Here is a 25,497-nt window from a genome sequence, read left to right on the forward strand (position 1 = left end):
AAAATCATTTTTCCCCAGCTGAGAATTTCACTTTTTAAAAAATTTTAATTACTCAACCTAGCATTAACAACAAGGGGCAAAACAGGCTTAGAGGAGTTACTGAACACGACATTGAAAAGGAACCAAATCAACATTTGAGAAGTTAAAACATGAAGCTCATTGACAGCAGAACCTTCAGCTAAATGGATGCTGCTACTCTAAAACTTCATCTAAGCCCCTTTGCTTCCATCTCTTCCTGCTTTAAAAACCACCCAAAAATCCCTTTTTGGTTAACCCTTGATCTCATTCCCGGTTCAGTAGTTTTCCATATGTCAATCTGTGAAGACCTTGGAAATTTTGTGCGCCTCACCGATCCTGTATAAATGCAAGTTGTTATAGATTACTGGTGGTTTACAAAGCCTAAAGACGCACTAGCCCTTGTTAGAATTTTTATTTGAATAATCATACATCTATGTAACATTCACAATATTATACAGCTTGAACCATTAAGACTGCTAATCTGTTAAATATTATAAATACAAGGTTTGTACAGTTTAAGGGAAATCAGGTAGAGGCGAAGGATGAGTGGGGTCAAATACAAAAAAGTAAGAAAAATATTGCCCTCATTTCATAAAAAATTTATACAAAATATTCCCAGTTAGATAAAATTGCCCCCATCTCTTTAGTAAACAGATTAGATGTATAACAAATTGACAAAAATACATAGATGGTCTAAAAACAAAACCTTCAGGAAAGTTATACCCCATTATTGAACCCTGCTGACTTAGAACTACCATAAGTAAAATGTGATTGGGGGAACCTCCATTAAAATATAATTAAAATAAGGTAATGGTGAAAACAAATTCTGTGTACGATGTACTAAAGTGATTAGTCATTTATATTGAAATTAAAATTGAGAGAGAATTCCTGAAAGCATTTTCACTTCAATTTGTGTTTTTTCCCTGAAAGCTTGAGCCTTTTCAGTATTAAGGAAATACTGTCTTTAATAAAGAGTTTTTGGCAGTCCCAGTTGTGTTTTGGGAGAAAGCAGAGCCAAGAAACACTATGCTTATTCCACAGGAAGCTTATTAAAACTGCCAAGTCATTGTGCTTCAGACTAGTGGAACTGCTTTTGAAGTGCGCAGAGATGCAAATACTTTGATTATTGCTTTTAATCCAGGGGTCAATGTGTGAACTCTGGATTTAAATTTTAAGCATATTTGGCTATGTAACTAACCAGCTGAAACTAAAAGAAAAATTTAGTTGGTATTTCTTGATGTGCTTTTCCATATAGGGAAGAAATAAACCCCATTTTTATTGTTAAAGGCCCCTTGCTACCAAGGTAAAGGGTCTGCATGGCTTGCATATGGAAAGCACTCAGTATTTCTATCATTTTTAATGAAGTAAAAGTTTATATTGAAACAGACTGGAGTCTGTTCTGTTACAAAAGCTTTAACGGTCAGTCAATATGTTGGTCTAGTAGAAAGTTGTTCTAGGAATTTAGACTGTGCACAATTTTCAAGGTGGGAACACTTTTTAAAAACAAAATGAAAAAAATCATACCTTCATGGCATCCACTGAATTAACTCCAATCTTAGTTCTGCAAAGAATTAAAAATGTAATAGCCATTTACACAGCCAATGCAGATGACAGTGCTGCTTCAGTTAAAGATAGAATCAAGGTTTTCCAGTCATCTAGAGCTTCCATTTTACTGATTTTGTTTATTGAGGTTAAGGTCAAAGAAACTCTAGATCAATTATCAATTTTTGACTTTAACTACTATAAAATATTAACCAAGGAAAACATTTGGGCTTTCAATCTACAGTCTCACACATCTCATGTTGAATATTGCTTTGAAAAAATAGGCTGTAAAACAATTACAACATAAAAGAACACATCAAGCAGCATGATAAAGAGCACTGAAGTCAGCAGGGTCTCTTAAGATACAGGTAGATGTTTGATAGATTACCCTCATACCATCAAAAATGAAAAAACTTACAGCAGCATATCTATAAATTTAATTTTCAAAGCACTCAAAAATATTTTCCTCTCAGGGAGGAAAACAGCAATTTTGAGAAAGGTTTCACTAGTGTTCCACAGAAATTTCAGTACACAGTTTTGTAATTATGTTTTCCATAGGAAAAAGGGGGCTGTTATCAAATAGGAAATGGAAATAATAGGAAATTGCCAAGTAAGGTTTTTTAAAAATTGATATTTGTAGTAATGAGGTCACTATAAGATGTGCAAGAATTGTGGTATGAGGTTACTGAACTTAAATTTTTAAACAGTTTTGCAATTTCACAAGATGCATGTGTGTGTCTTCAGGTCACAGGTAACATTTGTTCAATTGCAACTGTGTGACGTGGTGTATTTCAGTTTTATAAAATTGGAATTGTTTGGGAGGTTGGCTCCTAAAGTGATGTCTTAGCTAAGTATTTGGTAATGACCAAAGTTATAAAATGTCTCATTTCCAAAATAATATGAAGCATAATTCTCTGAAAGATCCTTAATGTAAAAAGTGGTTGCAATTTTTTCCTCTTGCTTTCATATTTGCCAATACCCTTTTGATTCACCGCTGTCAAATATTGCTGGGTGAAAGTAAATTTGATTCCAACCTCCTTAACAAGGTTCCTGTCAAGCTCAACAATGAATTAACCAACAAATATAAAGTTTTATTCTGAATGCTCTATATACTAAAAAAAGTGACAGAACAGGGGAGAAGGTTTATAGCGTTATCATTGTTCCATCTTCTCGCATGTTTCCATGACTTGAAATTATTTTGCTGGGACTGTCACTGTTTGTGTTCAAAGAGTTTAATGAGCCTTTGTATTTACTTTCTTTGTTGTCTAGCAGCGAGCTGTTTAAAGAGATGTTATGCTGCAGCTTTTTGGTTAGGTCTCCATTCACATAATTGGGGAATATTGTTTTTGGAATGTATGACGGCATGTCATTTTCGATTATTATATCACCTTCATCTTCACTCTCTCCTTCTGCTGTACTGTAGTGGTTATAGTTTGAAGTAGTTGTTATGGCATGCTGGCTTGGTGTACTGTCTGTTGACACACCGGAGCTACCAGAAGCTCTGCTGCTGCGAATAACATTATTTCGTTGATTTGCTGGCTTCACAGTGATGATCAAATTGTGACTGTTGGCCACCATCATGTCAGTCACCTGATCCAGCGACTTCCCAACAACATCAATTCCATTTACCTCTAGTATCTCATCATTCACCGCGAGCAGGCCTGTGCTCTCTGCCAAGCCACCCCTGACAAGCCGTGAGATGAAGATTCCTGGAACTTTCTCCACTCCTTGAGGGGTGACCCGTACACTCACCCCATCACGAATATAGAATCCAAGTGGTTTGTCAGAGCCATGTTTGTGAAGGCGAACTCTACGATGAGTTTCTGGAAGGATGTCTACATCAATAATAGAAGAGATTTGTCGGAAATCCTGAGGCATTCCAATCAAGATGTGAGGCTTTGACTTGTGATGGACAGGGCGCAGGACATGAAGACCTTTTTTCTTGCGCAGGAGGGAATTGGTTCCGAATGCTCCACAGTCACCTTCAGCTGCAGAAAGGTGAAAATATTTGGTTACTTTTCTGCATCAGCAGTAACATTTGAGCTTACATAGAACAGAGCAATGAACAAAGTTATATCCATTGAGTTTAGAAGAACGGAAGCTGGTCCTATTGAAACACAAGATCCTGAGGCAACTTGATAGGGTGGACACTGGGCATATGTTTTTTCTTGTGGGAGAGATTAGAACTAGGGGACACAACTGAAGAATAAGAGGTATCCCTTTTAGGAAGAAGGAGATAAGGAGAAATGTTGAGGATTGTTAGCATGTGGAATTCTCTTCCCCAGAAAGCTGAGGAGGCAGGGTTATTGAATTTATTCAAGGCTGAGTTGGATTTTTGATAGACGAGAGAGAGTCAAAGGTTATGAGAGGCAGACAGGAAACCGGAGTTGAGACAACCAGATCTTACTGAATGGCCTACTCCTAAGTCCTAGGCTCCTATCTAAATATGATTCGCCCCCCCCCCCCCCCCAGTTGTAGAACTGTTCCCAACAGAGTGAATCTCCCAAATGGTTTATAATAAATTTCAAACTGTTTGGAAGAGTGTAAAAAGTACCCTTAAAGTGACAGTTAAATAGCTACACTGTTATAGTAAGGTACGTCTTAGGATAAATTGAGAAGTGTAAGTTTTTATACTCTTTGAATTTGGCATCGTCAATGACATGTTGCCATACAGGTTGATCATTATTGAGATTCATTCCCTACAATTATTTATCATCTTGATAAATAAAGATAACAGAAAACTAGAAGGGAAAGAGTGAAGGCATAATTCACTCCACAAACCTTCCTTACACCTCCACCAATTAGCCCTCAGGGCATTCTGAAACACCTACTCCCATCAAAATGAAATGTGACCATTCCAGGAGGCACTAACCTTCTCTCTCAACAGGGAGGTAACTGTGGATAGGAAACAATGATAAAACTTCATGGCTGACAGTAATAGGTAAAATTACTACTCATTTGTATGGTTCCTTCTATATCCACCTCCATTATCTCCACCCAACCGCCCCCCCCACCCCCCCCCCCCCCCCCCCAAACCACCCTGGAAGAACTTAAAATATTTTCTATAATAAGTATTCTTTCATATCATCTTTACATTAAGAACTACAATTTAGGTTCCACACTGATGGTACAATTGAATGAAGTATTAAAAAAGCTTATATTAGGAATGAGATTAAACAACTTTTCCAACACTGTTTTCTTTCTAACCACCACACCCCACCAGCAACCCCATGGGATTCACAATGGTAGTAAAAAAAAGTTATAAATTGTACATCACAGCTAATCCATCCTCAGATGAGAATATGTCATACTACATTGTCCCGGTGGCCCTTTTGACTGACCTGAAAATCCATTTTAACTGGACTTAAGTGATTGGCAACCCCTGGGACTTCAACCCTTGACTGCTTGAGCTGATAAAACATTGCTGCAACTGCTAGTCTGCCAGACCACTTCAAGAGATTAACTTTTCCTTGTGACAAAATGGAATTTCGTTATGGTCAGTTTATGTTAATGTAAAGCCTGGCAACTTGAAGCAATACATTTCTCATGTAGGGCCAATCCAATTAACATTTGGATGGTAAATTGAAAAAATAAAAATCAATGTGGAGCACCTTGTGGGGAAGAGAAGAGGACCAAGTGTGTATCAGGTCAATTGATTTCTGATCAATCCATTAACTTGTTTGTTAATTGCTTGTTAGTCTATTATAAAGTGATTCCACTTTATTTGGACTAATTAGCTTACAAGTATGCTTTATCATACCTTCTAAGATACAACAAGACACCAAGATCTAGTTTTCTTCCCCTTTTTGCTGAAAACATGCATACAAATATGCACTTTAAATTGAATATTAAATTCACATTGCATCAAATTCAGTATTTGAAATGTGAGAAGTTGCTTCAAGCCCTTACAACTGACTGACAACATATCTGTCAAGCAATGTATCAAGTTGTCATGGATAACTATTTAAACCTCAATGAATATCTTGAAAGCAACTGTGATATTACAATAGTCATATAGTCCTTCAGATTTGATGAACATTATATTTGCTGTCCTGTAGTGTAAGTATTTGATGATATTTAAACTTTAAGGCAATTACTAAATAGATTAAGACAATGAATGCATTCTTCTTCTCCACCACCACCCCACCAATGTAGAGTCCTTTATTTGGATTTCAAATTTGTTGTTTTTCTGCCTGCATTGCAGGATGAAAATGCAACATTCCTGTAAAGCTCAAGGAAAGATCTCAAAAACCCTTCCATTAACCTAAATGCATATTATTGAGGGGGTTTATTTTTTCACGGGATGTGGATGTTGCCGGCTAGGCCAGCATCGTTGCCCACCCCTAATTGTCTTCGAAAAGTTGGTTAGCCACCTTCTCGAATCACTGAAGTCTATGCGCTAGTCGAAACCACAGTACAAAATTCAAATCACTATGCAATTAACAGTATTGTGGTAACATTTCAGCCATTTTACATGGCATTGTTGCAAGAAACCTTGCCAAAGGGAAGAAAAGAATTAAACCAATAAGATGAGCTTGACTTCATTACCAAAACAGATCACTGATGCAAACTAGTTCACAACAGTAACTATGGCTTTGAAAATTCTCAAAGAACTGCTTATCACAAAGACATTTGAAATCATATAACATGTTTTTGTTCCAATCAAGAGCACAGCTCATTCCTCAAACCAATTGACCAGTGACCAACAAATTCATCACCATCTTATACAGTAGATGCCGATTTGCTGAACAGGGTTTCTTTTCCAACTTTGCTGCCTGGTCAGTGACCTCAGGGAATGGATTGCTCACCTATTGTAGAACCAAATGAAAAAAGGGATTAAAAAATTTAAGTGGGTTCTACAACAGGCGGTCAATCCACTCCACCAGGTCACTGCCCAGCAGACTTGTAAAATGCTACCTTCAATATAATGCAACATAATTTGTGAAGTTGGTTTTAACTCCTTTTATGTTTAACAAGAATTCTAGTTTTTAAAAAAATTAGAAATGAGTGTAGCAAATACAAAGTTAAATTAATAAATTTGCAACTGGAGTTGATCTTTGCAGATTGAGGCCATTCTAGCATAGGCATAATAGCAAATCATGTATTTCAGATGATAGTAATCAACATATTTACCATAATCACTATCACATACATGGATTTAATGTCTGAAAAGCTTTGCCAGACAGGAGAAATGTTTTTAAATGCTTGTGAAAAAGCATTCCTGAGTGATGCTCCATTGAACTAAAGTAGGTAGGCAATTGAGCACACAATTCAGCATTTCAATATCTGGCAGCTTTCTCGAGCACTAATTGATTTTAAAGCATAACAGCAAGACTTACTCCAGACTAAGTTCTAATTTTTTGCCAAAAATATACTTTATTCATAAATTTGTAAAAGCACATTACAAAACATTGAATTGAAAATTACAGAGTGCAATAAAATTCAACTTTTCTCCATATAGCATGTTCCACTCGAGGTGCCCCAATACAACTGCAACATTCTTGATATACGATTCATACATTTCATGTCAGGTATACAGTTCCAGTTTCCAGCCCCTTGGTGTACTATGGCTGAAAGGTCTTAGACAGCAGCCTTTCCCCATTGTGCCTCTGTGGCAGCTCCCCAAACTTCAGCGCTAATTATTCATCTGAGAATTAGTAGTACAATAGTTACATTCAACTCAGATAACGCTGAACAGGAGATCTTCAATTCAATTCCCTATGAGCTAACTAATCTCAGTTGTAACACAGGAAACAACTGGTCACAATAGTCCTGTATCAGGAGGAAAAACAAAATGCGGCAAGACCTTTACAGGATGGCGTATGCAAGATGGAAAAGTGCAAGACTCTGCTTTAGAGCCCACTAATCCACCAAAATTATGCATTCTTACAACCAACTTGAATACATCAATTGCCCAAATTATACTCCACCTACCACCTTGTTGTCCACTCATTTAACTTGTTAAAAGATTGCCTTGGCTCCATCTTAGAGTCTTGGAACTTAATCTTTTCTACGCAGAAGTTCAATGCAGAGTTACTAGAGTTCATACTAACATGTGAACATTAATAGAGGTAAAGATCCTTTTGTCCATCCAGCTTCTTCTACACAAGTGTGATATCTTGTACACTCCACCCCAACTGAAACCATGTGATCTCCAGGGTGGAACATAAAGAGAGAAGGGATAGGTCCATAGCAATGCAGTGGTGGTCTTTAAAGGGATATTTCAGAATACACAATAGATACATTCCAATGAGAAAAATAATTTCCAAGGGGAGGACCCACCATCTGTGGTTAACTAAAAAGTTAAAGACAGTATTAAACTTAAAGAAAAAGTGTAATTGTGCAAAGATGGGTGGCAGGTCAGGAGATCGGACAGAAAATAAAGAACAGCAAAGAATGACAAAAAGAGGGGGGAGAAATTAGAGTACGTGAGAAAGCTAGCTGGAAATATAAAGAAAGATAGTAAGTTTCTATAGATGTTTAAATAGGAGAAGAGTTACAAGTGAGCATTGATCGTATAGAAAAAGTGAGTCTAGGGAATTAATAATGTAAAGTAAGGAGATGACAGATGAATTAAACAGGTAATTTGCACCGGTCTTCACTATGGAGGATACCAATAACACCACAGACATAGCTGTAAATCAGGAACTGGAAGGGAGGGAGGAAGGAACTCAGGAAAATTTTAATCACCAGGTGAGTGATATTGAGCAAACTGTTGGGAGCTCCCCAGGTCCTGATGGACTTCATCCTAGGGTCTTAAAAAGTGGCTAGTGAAATAGTTGATGCATTGGTTTTAATATTCCAAAATTCCCTAGATTTGGGGAAGGTTCCATTAGATTGGAAAATAGCAAATGGAATTCCTTTATTCAAAAAGGGAGACAGAAAGCAGGAAACTATAGGCCAGTTAGTTTAACATCTGTCACAGGGAAAATGTTAGCAACTATTAAAGATGTTATAGCAGGACAGTTAGAAAAGTTGAAGGCAATCAGGCAGCGTCAACATGGTTTTGTAAAAGGGAAATCACTTTTAACCAATTTATAAGAGTTCCTTGAAGGAGTCATGTGCTGTGGATAAAGGGAAATGTGGATGTACTGTATTGAGATTTCCAGAAGGCATTTGCTATTGTGCCACATCAAAGGTTATTGTGGAAAATAAAAGCTCATGGTGTAGGGAGTAATATTGGTATGGACAGAAGATTGGCTAGGAAAGAGAAGGTAACCATAAATGGATCTCTTTCTGGTTGGCAAGATGTAATGAGTGGTATGCCACAGGGATCAGTGCTGGAACCGAAACAGTTTACAATTCACACAAATGACTTGGATGAAGGGACAGGTGGTATGATTGATAAATTTTCTGATAAGGAAGGAAGGAAAGCAAGTTGTGAGGAGAATGTGTGGAGGCTACAAAGTGACATAGGTTAAGTGAATGGACAAAGACCTGGCAAATGGAGTATAATATGGACAAATGTGGAATTGTCCATTTTGGCAGGAAGAATAAAAAAGCATATTATCCAAATGGAGAGAGACTGCAGAGCTCAGATGTGTCCTAGTGCATGAATCACTGAAGACTCGTATGCAGGTACAGCAATTAAATTAAGAAAATTAATAGAATGTTGTTTATTGTAAAGGGAATTGAATACAAAAGTAGGGAGGTTATGCTTTAGTTATACAGGGCACTGATGAGACCATATCTGGAATACTATGTACAGTATTGATATCCTTATTTAAAGGAAAGATGTAAATGCATTAGAAACAGTTTAGAGAAGGTTTACTAGACTAATACTAGGAATTAACAGGTTGTCTTATGAGGAAAGATTGCACAGTAAGTAGTAACCTGATCAAAACCTTTAAAGATCAGGAGGGGCCCTGACAGAGTGCATGTTGAGGAGGATGTCTCCTCTTGTAAGAGAATCTAGAACTAGCAGTCACAGTTCAAAAATAAGGCACTCATTTAATAGGAGATGGGGAGAAATTTTGAGGGTCATGAGTCTTTGGAAGTCTTCCTCAAAAGGCAGAAGCAGGGGCCTTGAATATTTTTAAGGCTAGAGCTAGATAGATTCTTGATAAACAAAGGGGTGAAAGATTACAATCAGATCAACCATGATCTTATTGAATGTAAAGCAAGCTTGAGGGGACAAGTGGCCTACTCCTACTCCATGTTCGTATAAAAACCCAGTCCAAATTTAGGGAAGGAAATTCTGGAAAATTCCTCTGCAACCTTTCTGGGCAATCAAAACAAGTCCAGGAGATAGAACTTGGGGCCAGAGTTATGATGTAACAATCCTTCGTAAGAGGTGTCGTCCATCCAACCACGACCAGGCCCAGCTCTTGATGGAATTCAGCGAATCGGCATCTACCATATAAGATGGCAGCCTATTCTTCTTAAGGGTCCATTATTCTCTAGGAAAAGGACCACCTTCTGACAACTATCTACATCTGGCCCTATAAAACTTAAAATTGTGACCCTTGTTCCTCCTTAACCCATTTAACTGGAAGTTATCACTTGTTGAAAAATGTTATAACTTTCATATTGGCATGCAAGTGTAAGTTTTCTAACATCTAATCTACGCTTTAAGTTTTTGGCCTGTCCAGTGCCCAGTAATCAAATGAGAAACACCAGGTTTCATTCATTTCTTCCAAAAGCACTATTGGAAACCCAACATAAAACTTCTCCTGACAGCACAATACAGGATTATTTCATTGGTCTAAGTGAAATAAAAACCAGTACCAGTTGAGCTGCTCATAGGCAATACCAACTGCCAAACTCACCCAAGATTGATTAGATGAATTGTTAGGGCAAATTTACAAACACTTCAAGTGAGGCAGCCATATGACATCTTGCCTTTGCACTACTGCAGTTTGGACCAGTTGGTATAAATGTACAAGGACATAAGTCATTAATACTAATGTTCCTACTGTATTACTGCTGCTGTTTAAAATTCCTATTGTTACATACTCAAGAAAAGTCTGCCCGAAACATGCTGCAAAATAGGAGGACCATTTGCTCATTAATTTAGCTATTTTGAGTCATATAAAGAGCACTGAATACACAAATTGAGAGCTGTTTCTATATTGCACTAAAAAACCTATGCATGTCGCACTGGTTTCCGAAATGTGGCCTTAGTGCAACCAGCTTGAACCTTTTCAGGATTTTGCATCTTCTTGGCTGCTGGGCCTTAGCAAATTCTAGCCAATTAACTTTTGGTTGCAGCTGACTACATCAGGCTTGTGCGATGGATGCTGAAACTGCTAGCATGGTATTTAGCACAAAAAAAAGCAGCTTAGGGCACCAATTTTTTTTTTAAGAAAGTGCATTGAAGCACTAAGAAAATGGTTTTGTTCAGCGTCCAAGGATGTTTTCCTTTCAAAAAAAAAAAATCCCAGGCCTGCAAGAGGGCAAGTATTTTAAATTATAAAAATACTTTTGAACTTTATTTTTACATATGGAAGGAAGAACCAGTCTGCTTAGAATAGAGCAATGTTATTAAACAAAGTTGATCAATGTACTAGTCATTTGTGACAAGAAAAATGTTCACATACTGTATTGGGAATTGGCCAAAGCTCCAGATTACTTTAAGAACAAGACTGCTTTTATCCATTAATAAGTTCTACTGGGCAAAGTTATCATTTGTAGTCTTATAAACTTTGCTTTAGTTATATAAATGAACATTTGCTCCCCACAAAATTCTGCAGAAATTGATTCCCTGTAGCCTTGCAGAAGGGCACTAATCTTCACAGAAAATATTGCTTTACCAGTCATATGCAATGTTTTGCCTCTATCCCTGCCCCCAGCCGACAAATCAAATTTGCAGATTGTTACAATATGAACCAGACCTACATCGACATCCCTTTTATTCTTTCCCCAACAATAATCCATTTAGTTCTGCATTGTTCTAGCAAATTAAAACACAAATTGTTCTTTTCCATCCTCAAACATGGCAGCTTGCCTTAGCGCACATGTAATCTATATGTAACACCAAGATCCTATCTTGTGGCTGGGGTCAGTCATCCTTTAGGTTACTGCCACTTCTGAAGTATGAAAAGCAGTAGCTTTAGGGATCCAGTTCTCTTTATTCTATTTTCAGAGTGATATTGAAAGACCTTTTAAAATGTATATCAAGACAATCCTTTATAAACTCAGATCTTAGTGAAGGTGATTTTTAGTTGCAGCTTTTTGCAAGAAACAGTGTTCATTTCTAAAAGATACTCGCCCAGTTTTGAAAGATGCACTAAATGATAGAGCATAAAGCAGGAAACATCCTATTTTTCAGAATAATATCTTAAAGATACCAACTTACAATGAATTTTTAAAAATAAGCGTTTAAGGAACATTTTTGAATTGTAATTACATCAGCACGTCAGTGATGTAACTCCAACTAGGGAAGGGGTAAAGCATTCCGAAGTAGCGTTATAGAACACCTGAACTCAACAACTGAAGGCAGGGCATCCTGAAAGATGAAGTAATAGATTATAACAACCATCTGGCATCATGATGCATGTTCATGTAGAAACAAAAGTATGCTCATATCTATGGAGTTCCTGAAGAATGTTGTTTTAACAGCTTTAAACCCAAGAACCTCCTTTTTATACATCTTGAGATCTTCAGCTGCATGGAACAAAGATTTCATTGAAAAATCATTCTATTGCTTCCACTCTGCACTGGTCAGTCTTTGCCCAAGTGTCTGCAGACGAACACCTATATCTGAACAGGCTCCAAGTGAACCATAGGAACCTGCTCAGAATATATGATGTGTAATCATTACTGCAGCTTTCATAGGGTTTTTTAAATTACTTGCAATTAATCAACTCACTGGAGGAGGTGGCTCCACAAATATCCCCATCTTCAATGATGGAGGAGCCCAGCACAGCATGCAAAAGATAAGACTGAAGCATTCGCAACAATCTTCAGCCAGAAGTGCCAAGTGGATGATCCATCTCTGTCTCTCCGGAGGTCCCCAGCATCACAGATGCCAGTCTTCAGCCAATTCGATTCACGCCATGTGATATCAAGAAATGGCTGAAGGTACTGGATACCGCAGAGGCAACATTCCAGCAATAATACTGAAGACATGTGCTCCAGAACATGCCACAACCCCATCCAAGCTGTTCCAGTACAGCTACAACACTGGCATCTACCTGGCTATGTGGAAAATTGCCCAGGTATGCCCTGTACACGAAAAGCATGACAAATCCAACCCGGCCAATTACCACCCCCATCAGTCTACTCTCCGTCATCAGTAAAATAATGGAAGGAGTCATCAACAGTGCTATCAAGCAGCATTTGCTTAGCAATAACCTGTTCACAGATGCCCAGTTTGGGTTCCACCAGGGCCACTCAGCTTCTGACCTCATTACAAACATGGACAAAAGAGCTGAACTCCCAAGGTGAGGTAAGAGTGACTGCCCTTGACATCAAGGCAGCATCTGACAGAGGAGCCTTAGCAAAACTGGAGTCAATGGGAATCAGGGGGAAACTCTCTGCTGGTTGGAATCATACCTAGCACAAAGGATGATGGTTGTGGTTGTTGGAGGTCAGTCATCTCAGCTCCAGGACATCAATGCAAGGGTTCCTTAGGGTAGCATTCTAGGCTCAACCACCTTCAGCTGCAACGTGAATGACCTTCCTTCCATCATAAGGTCAGAAGCGTATGTTCACTGATGATTGCACAATGTTCAGCACCATTCGCAACTCCTCAGATACGAAAGCAGTCCATGTCCAAGTGCAACAAGACCTGGACAATATCCAGGCTTGGGCTGACATGTGGCACGAATGTTACTTGCCACTTAAGTGTCAGGCAATGACCATCTCCAACAAGAGAGAATGCAACCATCACCCCTTGATGTTCAATGGCATTACCATCACTGAATCACCCACTATCAAGATCCTGGGGGTTACTATTGACCAGAAACTGAACTGGACTAGCCATATAAATACTGTGGCTATAAGAGCAGGTCAGAGGCTAGGAATCATGTGACGAGTAACTCACCTCCTGACTCCCCAAAGCCTGTCCACCATCTACAAGACACAAGTCAGGAATGTGATGGAATATTCCCCAATTCCCAAATAAATGCAGCTCCAACAACACTCGAAGCTTGACACTGTCCAGGACAAAGCAGCCTGCTTGATTTGGCACCACATCCACAAACATTCATTCCCTCCACCATCGACGCACAGGGGCAGCAGTGTGTACCATCTACAAGATGTATGGCAAGGATTCACCAAGGCTCCTTAGACAGCACCTTCCAAACCCACAATCGCTACCATCTAGAAGGACAAGGGCAGCAGATAGATGGGAAACACCTCCACCTGGTTAATCGCGGGACAAGTGTTGGCAGCTCAAATACTCTTTGAATCTTGCTATCAGATCCCTAAGGGGTAGATATGGCCTGTTTAATGTCTCATCCAAAAGATGCCACCCAAAACAGTGCAGCATTGGAATTTTAGCCTGGATTATGTGCTGAAATGGGACTTGACCTACAATCTTCTGGCTCAGATGACAGTAAGTCACAGTGAAGCATGCTATAATGAACATGGAATGGATCAGAATGTTTGTGCTTTTACATACAGAATTGGTGTATAAAGGATGCTATTTGACAATGACCAGACCTTCTGATGTACTGCATAGTTTGTCATGTTCTCACATGATACATTTAACAGAACAAAGTTGTGGTATATTCCTTCCAGCACCTCTAGTGGTACCCTCAGCAACAAGTGTTACACTATTAATAATCATCACCCTGAACGTTCAGAAACCTGTGATATGCAGCAAATTGCCTAATAGTTCAAACAGGAGAGTCATGTTCAAGTTAACGTGTCCTCTCCACAGCTGCTGCCAGACCTGCTGAGTATTTCCAGGACTTGTTTTTGAAAAATGTTCACCATTTTAAACAATATAAATAGTCATAAATGTTGCAACTACATTAGCTGGCTTTAAGTCATGTGTACATGAAATCTCAATGTTATATATTAGGTATCTACATTAAAGAGTTTTTAATGGGATAGCTCCCTGCAACTCTGCAATGCGTGAAAAAAACAAATGTGGATAGTAGATGGTCAGTGAACATCTGTAGAGATATAAAAAAAAGGTTGATGTTTCAAACAGAATCCTTCAGGGAGTTGGTTTCATTTGGATTCCAGAAGACTGATGTCTGTGCTGTGTCTTGCAGTGATGCTAAATCCAGCTCTTACCCCAGCAGTAGAGTCAGTAAACCAATTAGAGGTGCTGGTCTGCTAAAATCCAAAATAATGTCTCCCTTAGACTCAAGGATGGTGCTAGAGCACTGGAACCTTGTGCAATAAAAGGGCGTAAAGATAAGCCCAGCAACTACAGGGCAGTTAGTATAACCTGGTGGTGGGGAAGCTTCTAGAAATGATAATATGGGATAAAATTAATAGTCATTTGTGCAAATGTGGGTTAAGGAAAGCCAGCTCAGATTTGTAAATGGCATTTATCCAACTTGCCCGAGTTTTTCATGGAGATAACAGCGTTGATGAGGGTAATGCTGTTGTGGTGTACATGGACTTCCAAGAGGCACTTTATCAAATGCCAAACAACAAGTTTCTGAGCCAAGTTAGAGCTCATGGAAAAAAGGGACAGTAGCAACATGGATTCAAAATTGGCAGAGTGACAGGAAACAGTAGCGCTTCATGAAGGTTTTTCAGACTAGAGTGGAGTTCCCCAGGGATCCGTGTTAGATCCCTGCTCTTCCTGATACATATTAATGACCAAGACCTTGCTGTACAGTGAAATTATAATGAGTCAAACTCAAATGACTCAAAATTCTAGTTCTGTTGAAGCTGTCAACCATTCTTACCAGCAGAATAACAAATGCCCATAGAACAATGCCAGTGATGAGCCAAAATTCTGCACTGGTCACTCTGGATTAGCCAAACGTGTCCAAATTTGATCTTACCAACCATAGCAGAGTTAGACCACACAAAAAGGGTGAAATCATGGAATGCTGAGCAAGCCATCATTTGTCATTAAGACCTTCCAATGAAAGGACATGCAAAACCTGAGAGTATGGTTAAACCTGTGAGAAACTTTAAGTGTTGTCAAACAGAGAGAAGACAAAGCCAATCCAGCAAGTGGAAAACAGTGACATGAAGCAGAAAGCAGACAGAATGAGAACGAAGCTTTGCTAACATGATATAAGGTGGCCCAAGCAGAGAATGTTCTCATCTCTGGTCCAATCCTGCAGGAAATGGGACTCACCCTGGCAAAGCAGCTGGGCCACATGCAGTGACAGATGGCTGGACCAATTAAAGACAAGGCATGGCATCATCTTCTGCAAGGCAAGCAGTGAGGGTGTGGTAGTTACGGCAATGATGACACATGACTGGCTCCAAAATGGTCTCGCTAACATACAAGTATGCGCCAAGATATTTTTAACATGGCTGAACCTGGAATATTTTACTTTCTTTTGCCAGGCCACTCTGATGTTTAAAGGTGAAACATGTACTAGTGGGAACGAGAGCAAGAAATATGTCAACATGGATGGTACTGAAAAACTGCCACTTCTTGTGACAGGCAAGTCCAAGAAACCATGTTGCTTTGCAAGTGTCAAGACACTACCTATGTAGCATGAGGCTAACAAAACTGCCTGGATGACCTCCGGCCTTTTTCAATGCAAAGCCCCAGCCTTTTGCAAGTTCAGGTCACTAAAGCATGAACAAATTGAGTAGACTTTTTCATACATTTCCTGCATTTTCATTTTGACATTTGAATCTATTGTTTTAGACACACTTTAGTTTATAGACATATCAGCTTACATAGAGATGCATTCATATGGAAATGGGGCCTGCTCAGCTATCATGAAGCTCTATTTAAATCACAAATTTGGAAGCGGCTCCCCTGGGATTTGACTCATTGGGATTTTACTGTATTGTAAATGGTGAGGATGACAGTATAGGACTTCAAAAAGGATATAAAACAGGTTGGTGGAATGGGCAGAAAGACAAGTAACAGATTAAATTTAAGTGTGAAGGGATTCATTTTGGTAGAAAGGATGCAGAGAGACAATATAAAATAAAAAGGTGCAATTCTAAAGGGGGTGCAGGAGCAGAGGAACCTGGTTATTTATGTGCATAAATCATTGAAGGTGACAGGACAGGTTGAGAGCATGGTTAATAAAATATACATTATCCTTGGCTTTATTAATGGGGGCATAGAATACAAAAACAAGGAAGTTCTGTTAAGCTTTTATGGAACACTGATTTGGCTTCAACTTGAGTACTGTGTCTAGTTCTGGATGCCACACTTCAGGAAGAATGTGAAGGCATGGGAGTGCAAAGATTCATGAGAATTGTTCCAGGAATGAGAAACTTCAGTTACATGGATAGACTGGAGAAGCTGGAACAGTTTTCCTTTTTCTTGAAGAGAAGGTCGAGAAGACTTGATGGAAGCACTCAAACAGAGTAGGTAGGGAAAAACTGTTTCCATTTGTGTTAGGATAGAGAACAAAAGGACACAGCTTTAAAGGTAATTGGCAATATGAGGAAAAACTTCACACATTTGAGACATGCAACTGTCATTAAGTATAGACATTGAACAAAATACTAGCTGGTGACTACTTTCAATAATACATGGCTCATTCTTTGGAGAGCAAAGCACCAATTTCCAAACTTTTCTGAACAAATGGGGAGAAGCAAAGCATTGGAACTCCCAGCTTCAATTGGAAGATGTCAGTCTTTGTTTTGTAAATGCAGTTTGCATTTACAAAACAAGTTAAGGATCTAGGTGCACTGCCTGGGATTGGTGGAGGCAGATTCAATCAAGACATTCAAGACAGAATTGGATTATCAGAAGAAGAATGCAGGACGACAGGAAAAAAGGCAAAAGAGTGGCACTAGGCAAATTGTTCCTTCAGAGAGCCATCACAGACACGACAGGCTGCATGGCAGCCTCCTGTAAACATTCAGTAATTCTGTGATGTAGCATTAATGCAAAAGCACAACATTAAAAATGCCATAGAATTCAGCTTTAGCCAGATTTAATGATCATTTGGCTGCAACAATTGATCTGTCATGTCAAAACTGAAACCTGTTTGAATCTGACAAAGGAAAAAAGTGACCTTAACATTACTACCCTTTGTTTCTTTTTCTATATATGATATCTGACCTGTGGTGTATTAACATTTTCAGTATTTTGCTGCATGGATAAGTGTGGCTTCTTTGTAAATGAAAAATGAGGCTTTGTTGGTTGATCAAATTAGCAATACTAAGATAGGGGTGGAAATATTTACATACTGAAATTATTTTATTTAAAAAGCTCTGCTCAAAAATCTACCTTACTCCAAGCTTTCAGATTACTGTCCCACCTCCAAACTCCCAAGATCTTCAGTGTTGATTTCTCCGAGCTCTGTACCCACCTCTAAAACTCCATTTAAATCCCTCCAGTCTGGCTTCCACTTACTTACAAACACCAAAATATCCCTAGCCAAAAGTGACAAACAATATCCTGTCTTGGTGCTTTATAATTAGCAATCTTCTTAGTCAACCATATCAAATGCTGCATTCTTCAATGCCTCCCTTCAATTGTCCAGCTTCATGGGACTAAAGTAGCATTCTTTTAATCCTATTTACCTGGAAGTACCTGGTGTAACTCTGATAATCACTTCTATGCTCCCCAGTCACTTCTGGGGTTCCCCAAGAATCAATCGTTAGCTGCCTCTTGCATCATCATTCACAGGCATGCAGGGCAACTTTCACACACAGCATTCCAGCACCTCTCAACTGCCTCTGTATTATCAAACTGTTTATTTGCCATCAAGATATGGAGGAGTTAACGCCCCTGGCAAAGAACAAAACCATAAAGTTTACCTCCCATCACAAACAACATTTCCTTGCTGAATAAAAACAAAAAACTGCGGATGCTGGAAATCCAAAACAAAAACAGAATTACCTGGAAAAACTCAGCAGGTCTGGCAGCATCGGCAGAGAAGAAAAGAGTTGATGTTTCGAGTCCTCATGACCCTTCAACAGAACTAGGTGAATCCAAGGAGAGGGGTGAAATATAAGCTGGTTTAAGGTGGGTGGGGGGAGAGAAGTGGAGGGGGGTGGTGTGGTTGTAGGGACAAGCAAGCAGTGATATCAAGCAATGCCACCCCACCCCCCACCTTAAACCAGATTATATTTCACCCCTCTCCTTGGATTCACCTAGGTCTGTTGAAGGGTCATGAGGACTCGAAACGTCAACATCATTTCCTTGCTGGAATTCATCCTACTTTCTGGCCACTTTCTTGGGTTAAACCAGATTGTTCACAACCTCAGCATCTGGTTTCAGAGTTGAGCTTTAAACCCACATATTACTTACCAAAACTGATTGCCCACTTCTGCCCCCAGGCTGCTGAAACTTTTATAGATAACCACCACCTCCATATTTGACAGCTTTAACACTCCTTGCTTTCATCCTTCTCAAACCACATCACACCCAACTTTTGCTGCACACCATTTACTTACCTTCTTGCTAATCTAGCATCCATTCCATTACCCAATTTATAGAAATTACAATATTCTTCCATTCATGGCATTGTATTACCTGCTCTTCCAGCACCAAATCCACACTAACATTCTCTTCCTGACTTCTGCTTTTATGCATCTCCTCCCTCCCTTCACTCCATTGGTTACAAAGCCTTCAACTGCCTCAGTTCTACTGACTCCTTTAAGTCCTTTCATATTTCAACTATTTTCAAAGTCTGTCTTTAAACAAGTTGCTTCCTAATCTCTCAGCTCAACATCTAACCTCATGACTGTTTTTACAAAGCATGTTGGGATATTTCTGCATACAGCACCTTTCACATGAAAACTGATTTGCATTTACAAAACAAAGACCAATTGAAACTGGAATTTCCAGCGCCCTGCTTCTCCCCATTTGTTCATAACTTTGGAAATTGGTGCTTAGCTCCCCATAGAATGCACCATGCACTGTTGAATATAGTCACCAGATATTTTGTTCAATGTCTATACCTACTAACAGTTGCATGTCTGTATTGAAAGATTAGAGGAATCGTGGGGACCTGCCTAAATCAATTACAACGAAACCCTGTTGCACTAGTTTTAAAATAGCACTAAAAGTAATTAACTTTCAGAGATGCACAAGGTGCATTTCCAGCTACACATTAAAAAATACAGAATCTTAGTCTAGGATTTAGAACATCTGCATGCATGTTAACATGGTACATGTGGAAATAAATAGGAGCAAAGGGGTGCTTGGAAATGTGTCCAAAAGTAGAACTAAACCAAGAGTTAGCATAGCAGGATTAAATGAGTAATTCAGCTATGGATATAAAGCTTTTCAATTGTAAATGGGTTATTTTTTTTTATAAAAGCAGAATGTGGTTCATCTGGATAACATTTTAAAATATTGCTGCCAATTTCTTTCATTGTTTGTTTTCTTTATTCATTAGAATTGTTTAACTTGATACACGAGCTGTTAATGTTTAACACGTTACCTAGGTTGATGGGGGTGGGGAAGGGGAAGCGATTTCTGGTATTAAGTGGCTCCATAAAATAGCTGTGATGAATCTGCATGTTATTTTTCAACAACTCTTATGCCCTTGATTTTTGTAGATAGTATTTATGAAGTTCTAAAAAACAGGCAAACATTCCAAAGTAAATTACAGCAACCTCAAAGCCAATATTATTAGTTTCAGTTTAAAGTGTAAAACATGTGGTCATATATATAATGATAGAGTTCATAGAAACTTGGATCATAAGAGGCCACCATTCAGCCCATTGCTCCTGTGCTGACCCTTTGAAAGAGCTATTCAATTAGTCCCATTCCCCTGCTTTATCCCCATAGCCCTGAAACTTTCTCCAATTCCCTTTTGAAAGTTACTGTCTACCCTTCCAGACAGTGCATTCCAGATCATAACTTGCTGTGTAAAAATACACCCATCTCACCTCTGGCTTTTGCAATTATCTTAAATCTTTGTCCTCAGACCTTCCTGCAACCAAAAACAGGTTTTCCTCATTTACCAAATCTAAATATTACATGATTTTGAACATGTCTGTTATAAACCTCCTTAATCATTTCTGCTCGTAGGGCTATGGGATAAAGCAGGCAGTGGGACTAATTGAATAGTTCTTTCAAAGGGTCAGCACAAGCACAATGGGTTGAATGGTAACCTCCTATGCTCCAAGTAGAGCAATCTTAGCATCTTTAATTTCTCCATACAACTGAAAGTTCCTCATCCCTGGTACCATTCTAGTAAATCTCCTCTGCACCCTCTCCAAGGCCCTGACATCCTTGTTAACATTTGGTACCAGAGTTGGACACAACTCCAGCTAAGACAGATGATTTTTTAAAATAATAATAATATAGCAAGAAAGACCCAAACCTCCCTGTCCCTTGCCATTTTAACACTCCACCCTGCTCTCTTGCCCACATGTCTGTCCTTGGCTTGCTGCATTGTTCCAGTGAAGCCCAATGCAAACTGGAGGAACAGCACCTTATCTTCCAACTAGGCACTTTACAGCCTTCCGGACTGAATATTGAATTCAACAACTTTAGATCTTGAACTCCCTCCTCCATCCCCACCCCCTTTCCGTTTCTTCCCCCTTCCTTTTGTTTTTTCCAATAATTTATATAGATTTTTCTTTTCCAACCTATTTCCATTATTTTTAAATCTATACCTTTTATGCCCTGTTAGTCTTTCCACCCCACCCCCACTAGAGCTGTACCTTGTGTGTCCTGCCATCCATTCTTAATTAGCACATTCGTTTAGATAATATCACCACCTTCAACACCTCTTTGTTCTTTTGTCTGTGACATTTTTTGATCATCTGCTCCTATCACTGCTTGCTTGTCCCTACAACCACACCTCCCCACCCCCACCTTAAACCAGCTTATATTTCACCCCTCTCCTAATATTACTCAGTTCTGTTGAAGGGTCATGAGGACTCGAAACGTCAACTCTTTTCTTCTCCACCGATGCTGCCAGACCTGCTGAGTTTTTCCAGGTAATTCTGTTTTTGATTTTTTTTTAATGTTTAGCATAACCTTGCTTTTATACTTTATGCCTCTATAAAGCCAAAGATTCCATATGCTATAATGGGGATATCAACAAATCCTGCCACTGAACATAACCCTCATGGTTTCTGTTCCTGCACCCTTTTAATAATGCACTATTTAGTCAATATTGCCTCTCCTCATCTAAAATGCATCACTTCACATTCTTTGAATTAAATTTCATCTGCCATGTTTTTGCCCATGTGTCCACATCTGCTATCCTCAGTTTGCTACTGAGGAATTTCATATCATCTACAGCCTTAGGAATTATACCCTGTAAACCCAAGTCAGGGGAACTCCACTGTATTTCCCCCTCCAGTCTGAAAAATAACCATTCAACAACATTACTCTGCTCTGAATCTTAGCCAATTTCATATCCATGCTGCCACTACCTCTTTAAAAAAAATGAAGCCCGTGAGATTTAAACTATTAAGTGGTACTTTGCCAAGGTCTTGTGGCAGTGTTAGCACCCCTACCTTTGGGCCAGAAGCTCAGGTCTCAAGTCCCACTTCAGGACTTAAATGGCCAAGAAAGATGCTTTCGTAATGTGGCCAAACAGGTTGATTAACAGCCTGTGGCTCTTTCCAATATGCCTAACGACAGGCCGCAGGACTGTTTCCTGTAAGCCGTACTGCAGAAGGCAATGGAAACCACTGCAATACTTGGCCGAACAATCATGGACCAGTCCATGGTCACCAACACACCTGGAGGTGGTGGTAGTGCTTACCAAAGCCTTTTGAGATTTCATAGATACAGTAAACACCCTCAACCATCTTCTGTTACTTAAAAGAACTGCACCAAGTTAGTCAAAAGTTTCTGCATAATCAGGAGGAATCATCCAAACATGAGGTGGATTGCTATTCTATCTTCCACTTTGATTTGTGTAGTTGATAATACATAATTTTAGTCTAATGTATTTACAGTTAGTTATTTGCACAGCAACTTCCATCTAGTTATGAGAGCTGGGGTTCATCATTCTATCCATCTAAGTTACAGTACAAGGTTGAAGTTTTATTTGCTTACAGGATGTGGGCATTGCTGGCTAGGCCAGCATTAATTGTCCATCCCCAATTGCTCTTAAGGCAGTGGTGAACCAGCTGCAACCTGTTGTGTAGGTACACCTATAGTGCTGTTAGGGAGGGAGTTCCAAGATCTTGACCCAGTGACAGTTAAGGAACAGTGATATTTGTTCCAAGTCAGGATGATGAGTGACTTGGAGGGGAACTCCGGGTGGTGTTTCCAAGTGCCTGCTGCCCTTGTCCTTTTAGATGATAGCAGTCGTGAGTTTAGAAGGTGCTGTCTAAGGAGCCTTGGTGAGTTGCTGCATTGCATCTTATTAGATGGTACATACTGCTGCCACTGTTTGTCAGTGGTGGAGGGCGTGAATGTTTGTGGAAGGGGTGCCAATCAAGCAGGCTGCTTTGTCCTGGATGGTGTCAAGCTGTAGTATTGCCTGGACAAGTGCAGCTCCAACAAGTGGAGTGTATTAAATTATCCTCCTGACTTGTGCCTTGTAGATGGTGGACAGGCATGAGTCAGGAGAGTTACTTGCTGTAGAATTCTTAGCCTCTGACTTGCTCTTGTAGCCACAGTATTTATTTAGCTAGTCCTGTTCAGTTTGTAGTCAATGATAACCCCCAGGATGTTGATACTGGGGGATTCAGTGACGGTAATGCCATTGAATGTCAAGGGGCAATGGTTAGATTCTCTATTATTGGAGATGATCTTTGCCTGGCACAAATATTACTTGCCACTTGTTAGCCCAAGTCTGGATATTGTCCAGGTTTTGCTGCATTTGGACATCGACTGCTTCAATATGAGTCATGAATGGTGAATGCACAATGTTCAGCCCCAATCATCAGTGAACATCCCCACTTCTGATCTTATGATGGAAGGAAGGTCATTGATGAAGCAGCTGAAGATGGTTGAGCCTAGGACACTACCCTGAGGAACTCCTACAGTGATGTCCTGGAACTGAGATGATTGATCTCTAACCATCACAACCATCTTCCTTCATGTTAAGCATAACTCAAGCCAGCAGGGAATGTGTGTCTCCCCCACCCCCGATACTCATTGACTCCAGTTTTGCTAGGGATCCTTGTTGCCACACTTGGTGAAATGCTGCCTTGATGTCAAGGACAGTCGCACTTACCTCTGGAATTCAGCACTTTAGGACCAAGGCTATAACGAGGTCAGGAGCTGAGTGACACTGGCAGAACTTGAACCGAGTCTCAGTAACCAGATTGTTGCTTAGCAAGTGCTGCTTGATAGCACTTTTGATGACCCCTTACATCACTTTACTGATGATAGACGGGGCAGTAATTGGTCAGCTTGGATTTGTCCTTTTTGTTTACAGGACGTACCTGGGCAATTTTCCACTTTGCCAGGTAGATGCCAATGTTGTAGCTGTACTGAAACAGCTTAGCTCGGAGCGTGGCAAGTTCTGAAGCCCAATCTTCAGTACTACTGCCAGAATATCATCAGGGTCCATAGCCTTTGCAGTATCCAATACAGCCTTCAGCTATTTCTTGATATCACATGGAGCAACTTGAATTGGCTGAAGAATGACATCTGTGATGCTGGGGACCTCTGGAGGAGGCAGAGATGGATCACCCCCTTCTGGCTGAAGATTATTGCAAATGCTTCACTGATGTGCTGGGCTCCTCCATCATTGAGGATGTGGATATTTGTGGCACCTCCTATTCCAGTGAGTAGTTTAATTGTCCACCACCATTCACGACTGTGGCAGGACTGCAGAGTTTAAATCTGATCCATTGGTCGTGGAATCGCTTATCCCTGTCTATCACTTGCTGCTTGGGACACTAGTCCTGTGTTATAGATTCACCAGTCTGACAACTCATTTTTAGGTATGCCTGGTGCTGCTCCTGGGCATGCCCTCCTGCACTTCTTTCAACCAGGGTTGATACCCTGGCTTGATGGTAATGGGTAGAGTGGGGGATATGTCAGGCCATGAGGTGACAGATTGTGGTTGAGTACAATTCTGCTGATGATGGCCCAGAGCACCTCATGGATGCCCAGTTTTTAGATGTTAGATCTGTTCGATATCTATCCCACCTTTGACTACAGCTTTTGTGAGCAAAGTAGTGAGCTGATTTGGCAACTTAGCACCAGGATTCTGTTGTGGTTGGCCTAACTTGTGGCTAAGATTTACATTAGGGAAACAAAGTCATTTTTAAAAAGTTCCAGATTTGTTTCCTGAAGTCCGCTGAATTAGCTAATCTTGTTCTACGAGAGAGGGGGAGAAAAAACAAAGTCATGTTTACCATCGACCCTCCCTTTGATGCCCAGTGATTCCTGCTAGAGAATTCACATGCAGAAGGACAGGATCAGGCTCAACTTAGATACCATAGTCAAACTTTGCCAAAATTCACTGTTTAGATTCAGCCCTGAAGATTGACCATTTGGGCATGATACCAATGGGCTGTTGATTTTGTGGAATTGTACTGGTGAGTCACACTGGAGCTGGTGGTTTTTGTACAGAAAGAAACAAATGACTTATGGAATTCCTTCTACAATAAACAAAATATACTACTGCAAACCATCTTCCCAATAGATATACAGTTGTGACTTGAATTATTCAATGCTATATTGCACTGCAGGAAGATAACCAAACATTGGATGTTTGGAACTGATTACAAAGGCAGTAATCTCATCTATGTTAAGAGATCATAAACCAAAAGAGTGAAGCACTGATCAGAATCCAAAAGGAAATTATGAGCTTTATTTGCTTTCAGTCTTTAGAGACCTGCAGCAGTATTGTTCCAGACAGTGATGACCAGGAAGCAATATTGCACATACTGAAACATTAGCTGTCATCAATGCAAGCTTATCAAATGATAGCAGCTGATAATATAAACCAATATATACAAAATGAATTAAGATGGGTTGGTTACTTATAAATCCAT

The 25,497-nt window shown here is 39.6% G+C and overlaps 1 protein-coding gene across 1 annotated transcript in view; it reads right to left on the reverse strand.

Annotated features, from left to right (window-relative positions):
* Positions 1 to 415: 415 nt before the first annotated feature.
* Positions 416 to 25,497, reverse strand: part of pard6a (par-6 family cell polarity regulator alpha) — a 97,865-nt gene continuing 72,783 nt past the window's right edge. Inside the window, exon 3 of the mRNA XM_041192469.1 lies at positions 416 to 3,548. Coding sequence (XP_041048403.1) covers positions 2,704 to 3,548 — 845 coding nt within the window. The 3' untranslated portion in view covers positions 416 to 2,703. The remainder of the gene's footprint in view (positions 3,549 to 25,497) is intronic.

Source organism: Carcharodon carcharias, chromosome 7 (genome assembly GCF_017639515.1).
Source record: "Carcharodon carcharias isolate sCarCar2 chromosome 7, sCarCar2.pri, whole genome shotgun sequence".
NCBI classification, from domain to species: domain Eukaryota; kingdom Metazoa; phylum Chordata; class Chondrichthyes; order Lamniformes; family Lamnidae; genus Carcharodon; species Carcharodon carcharias.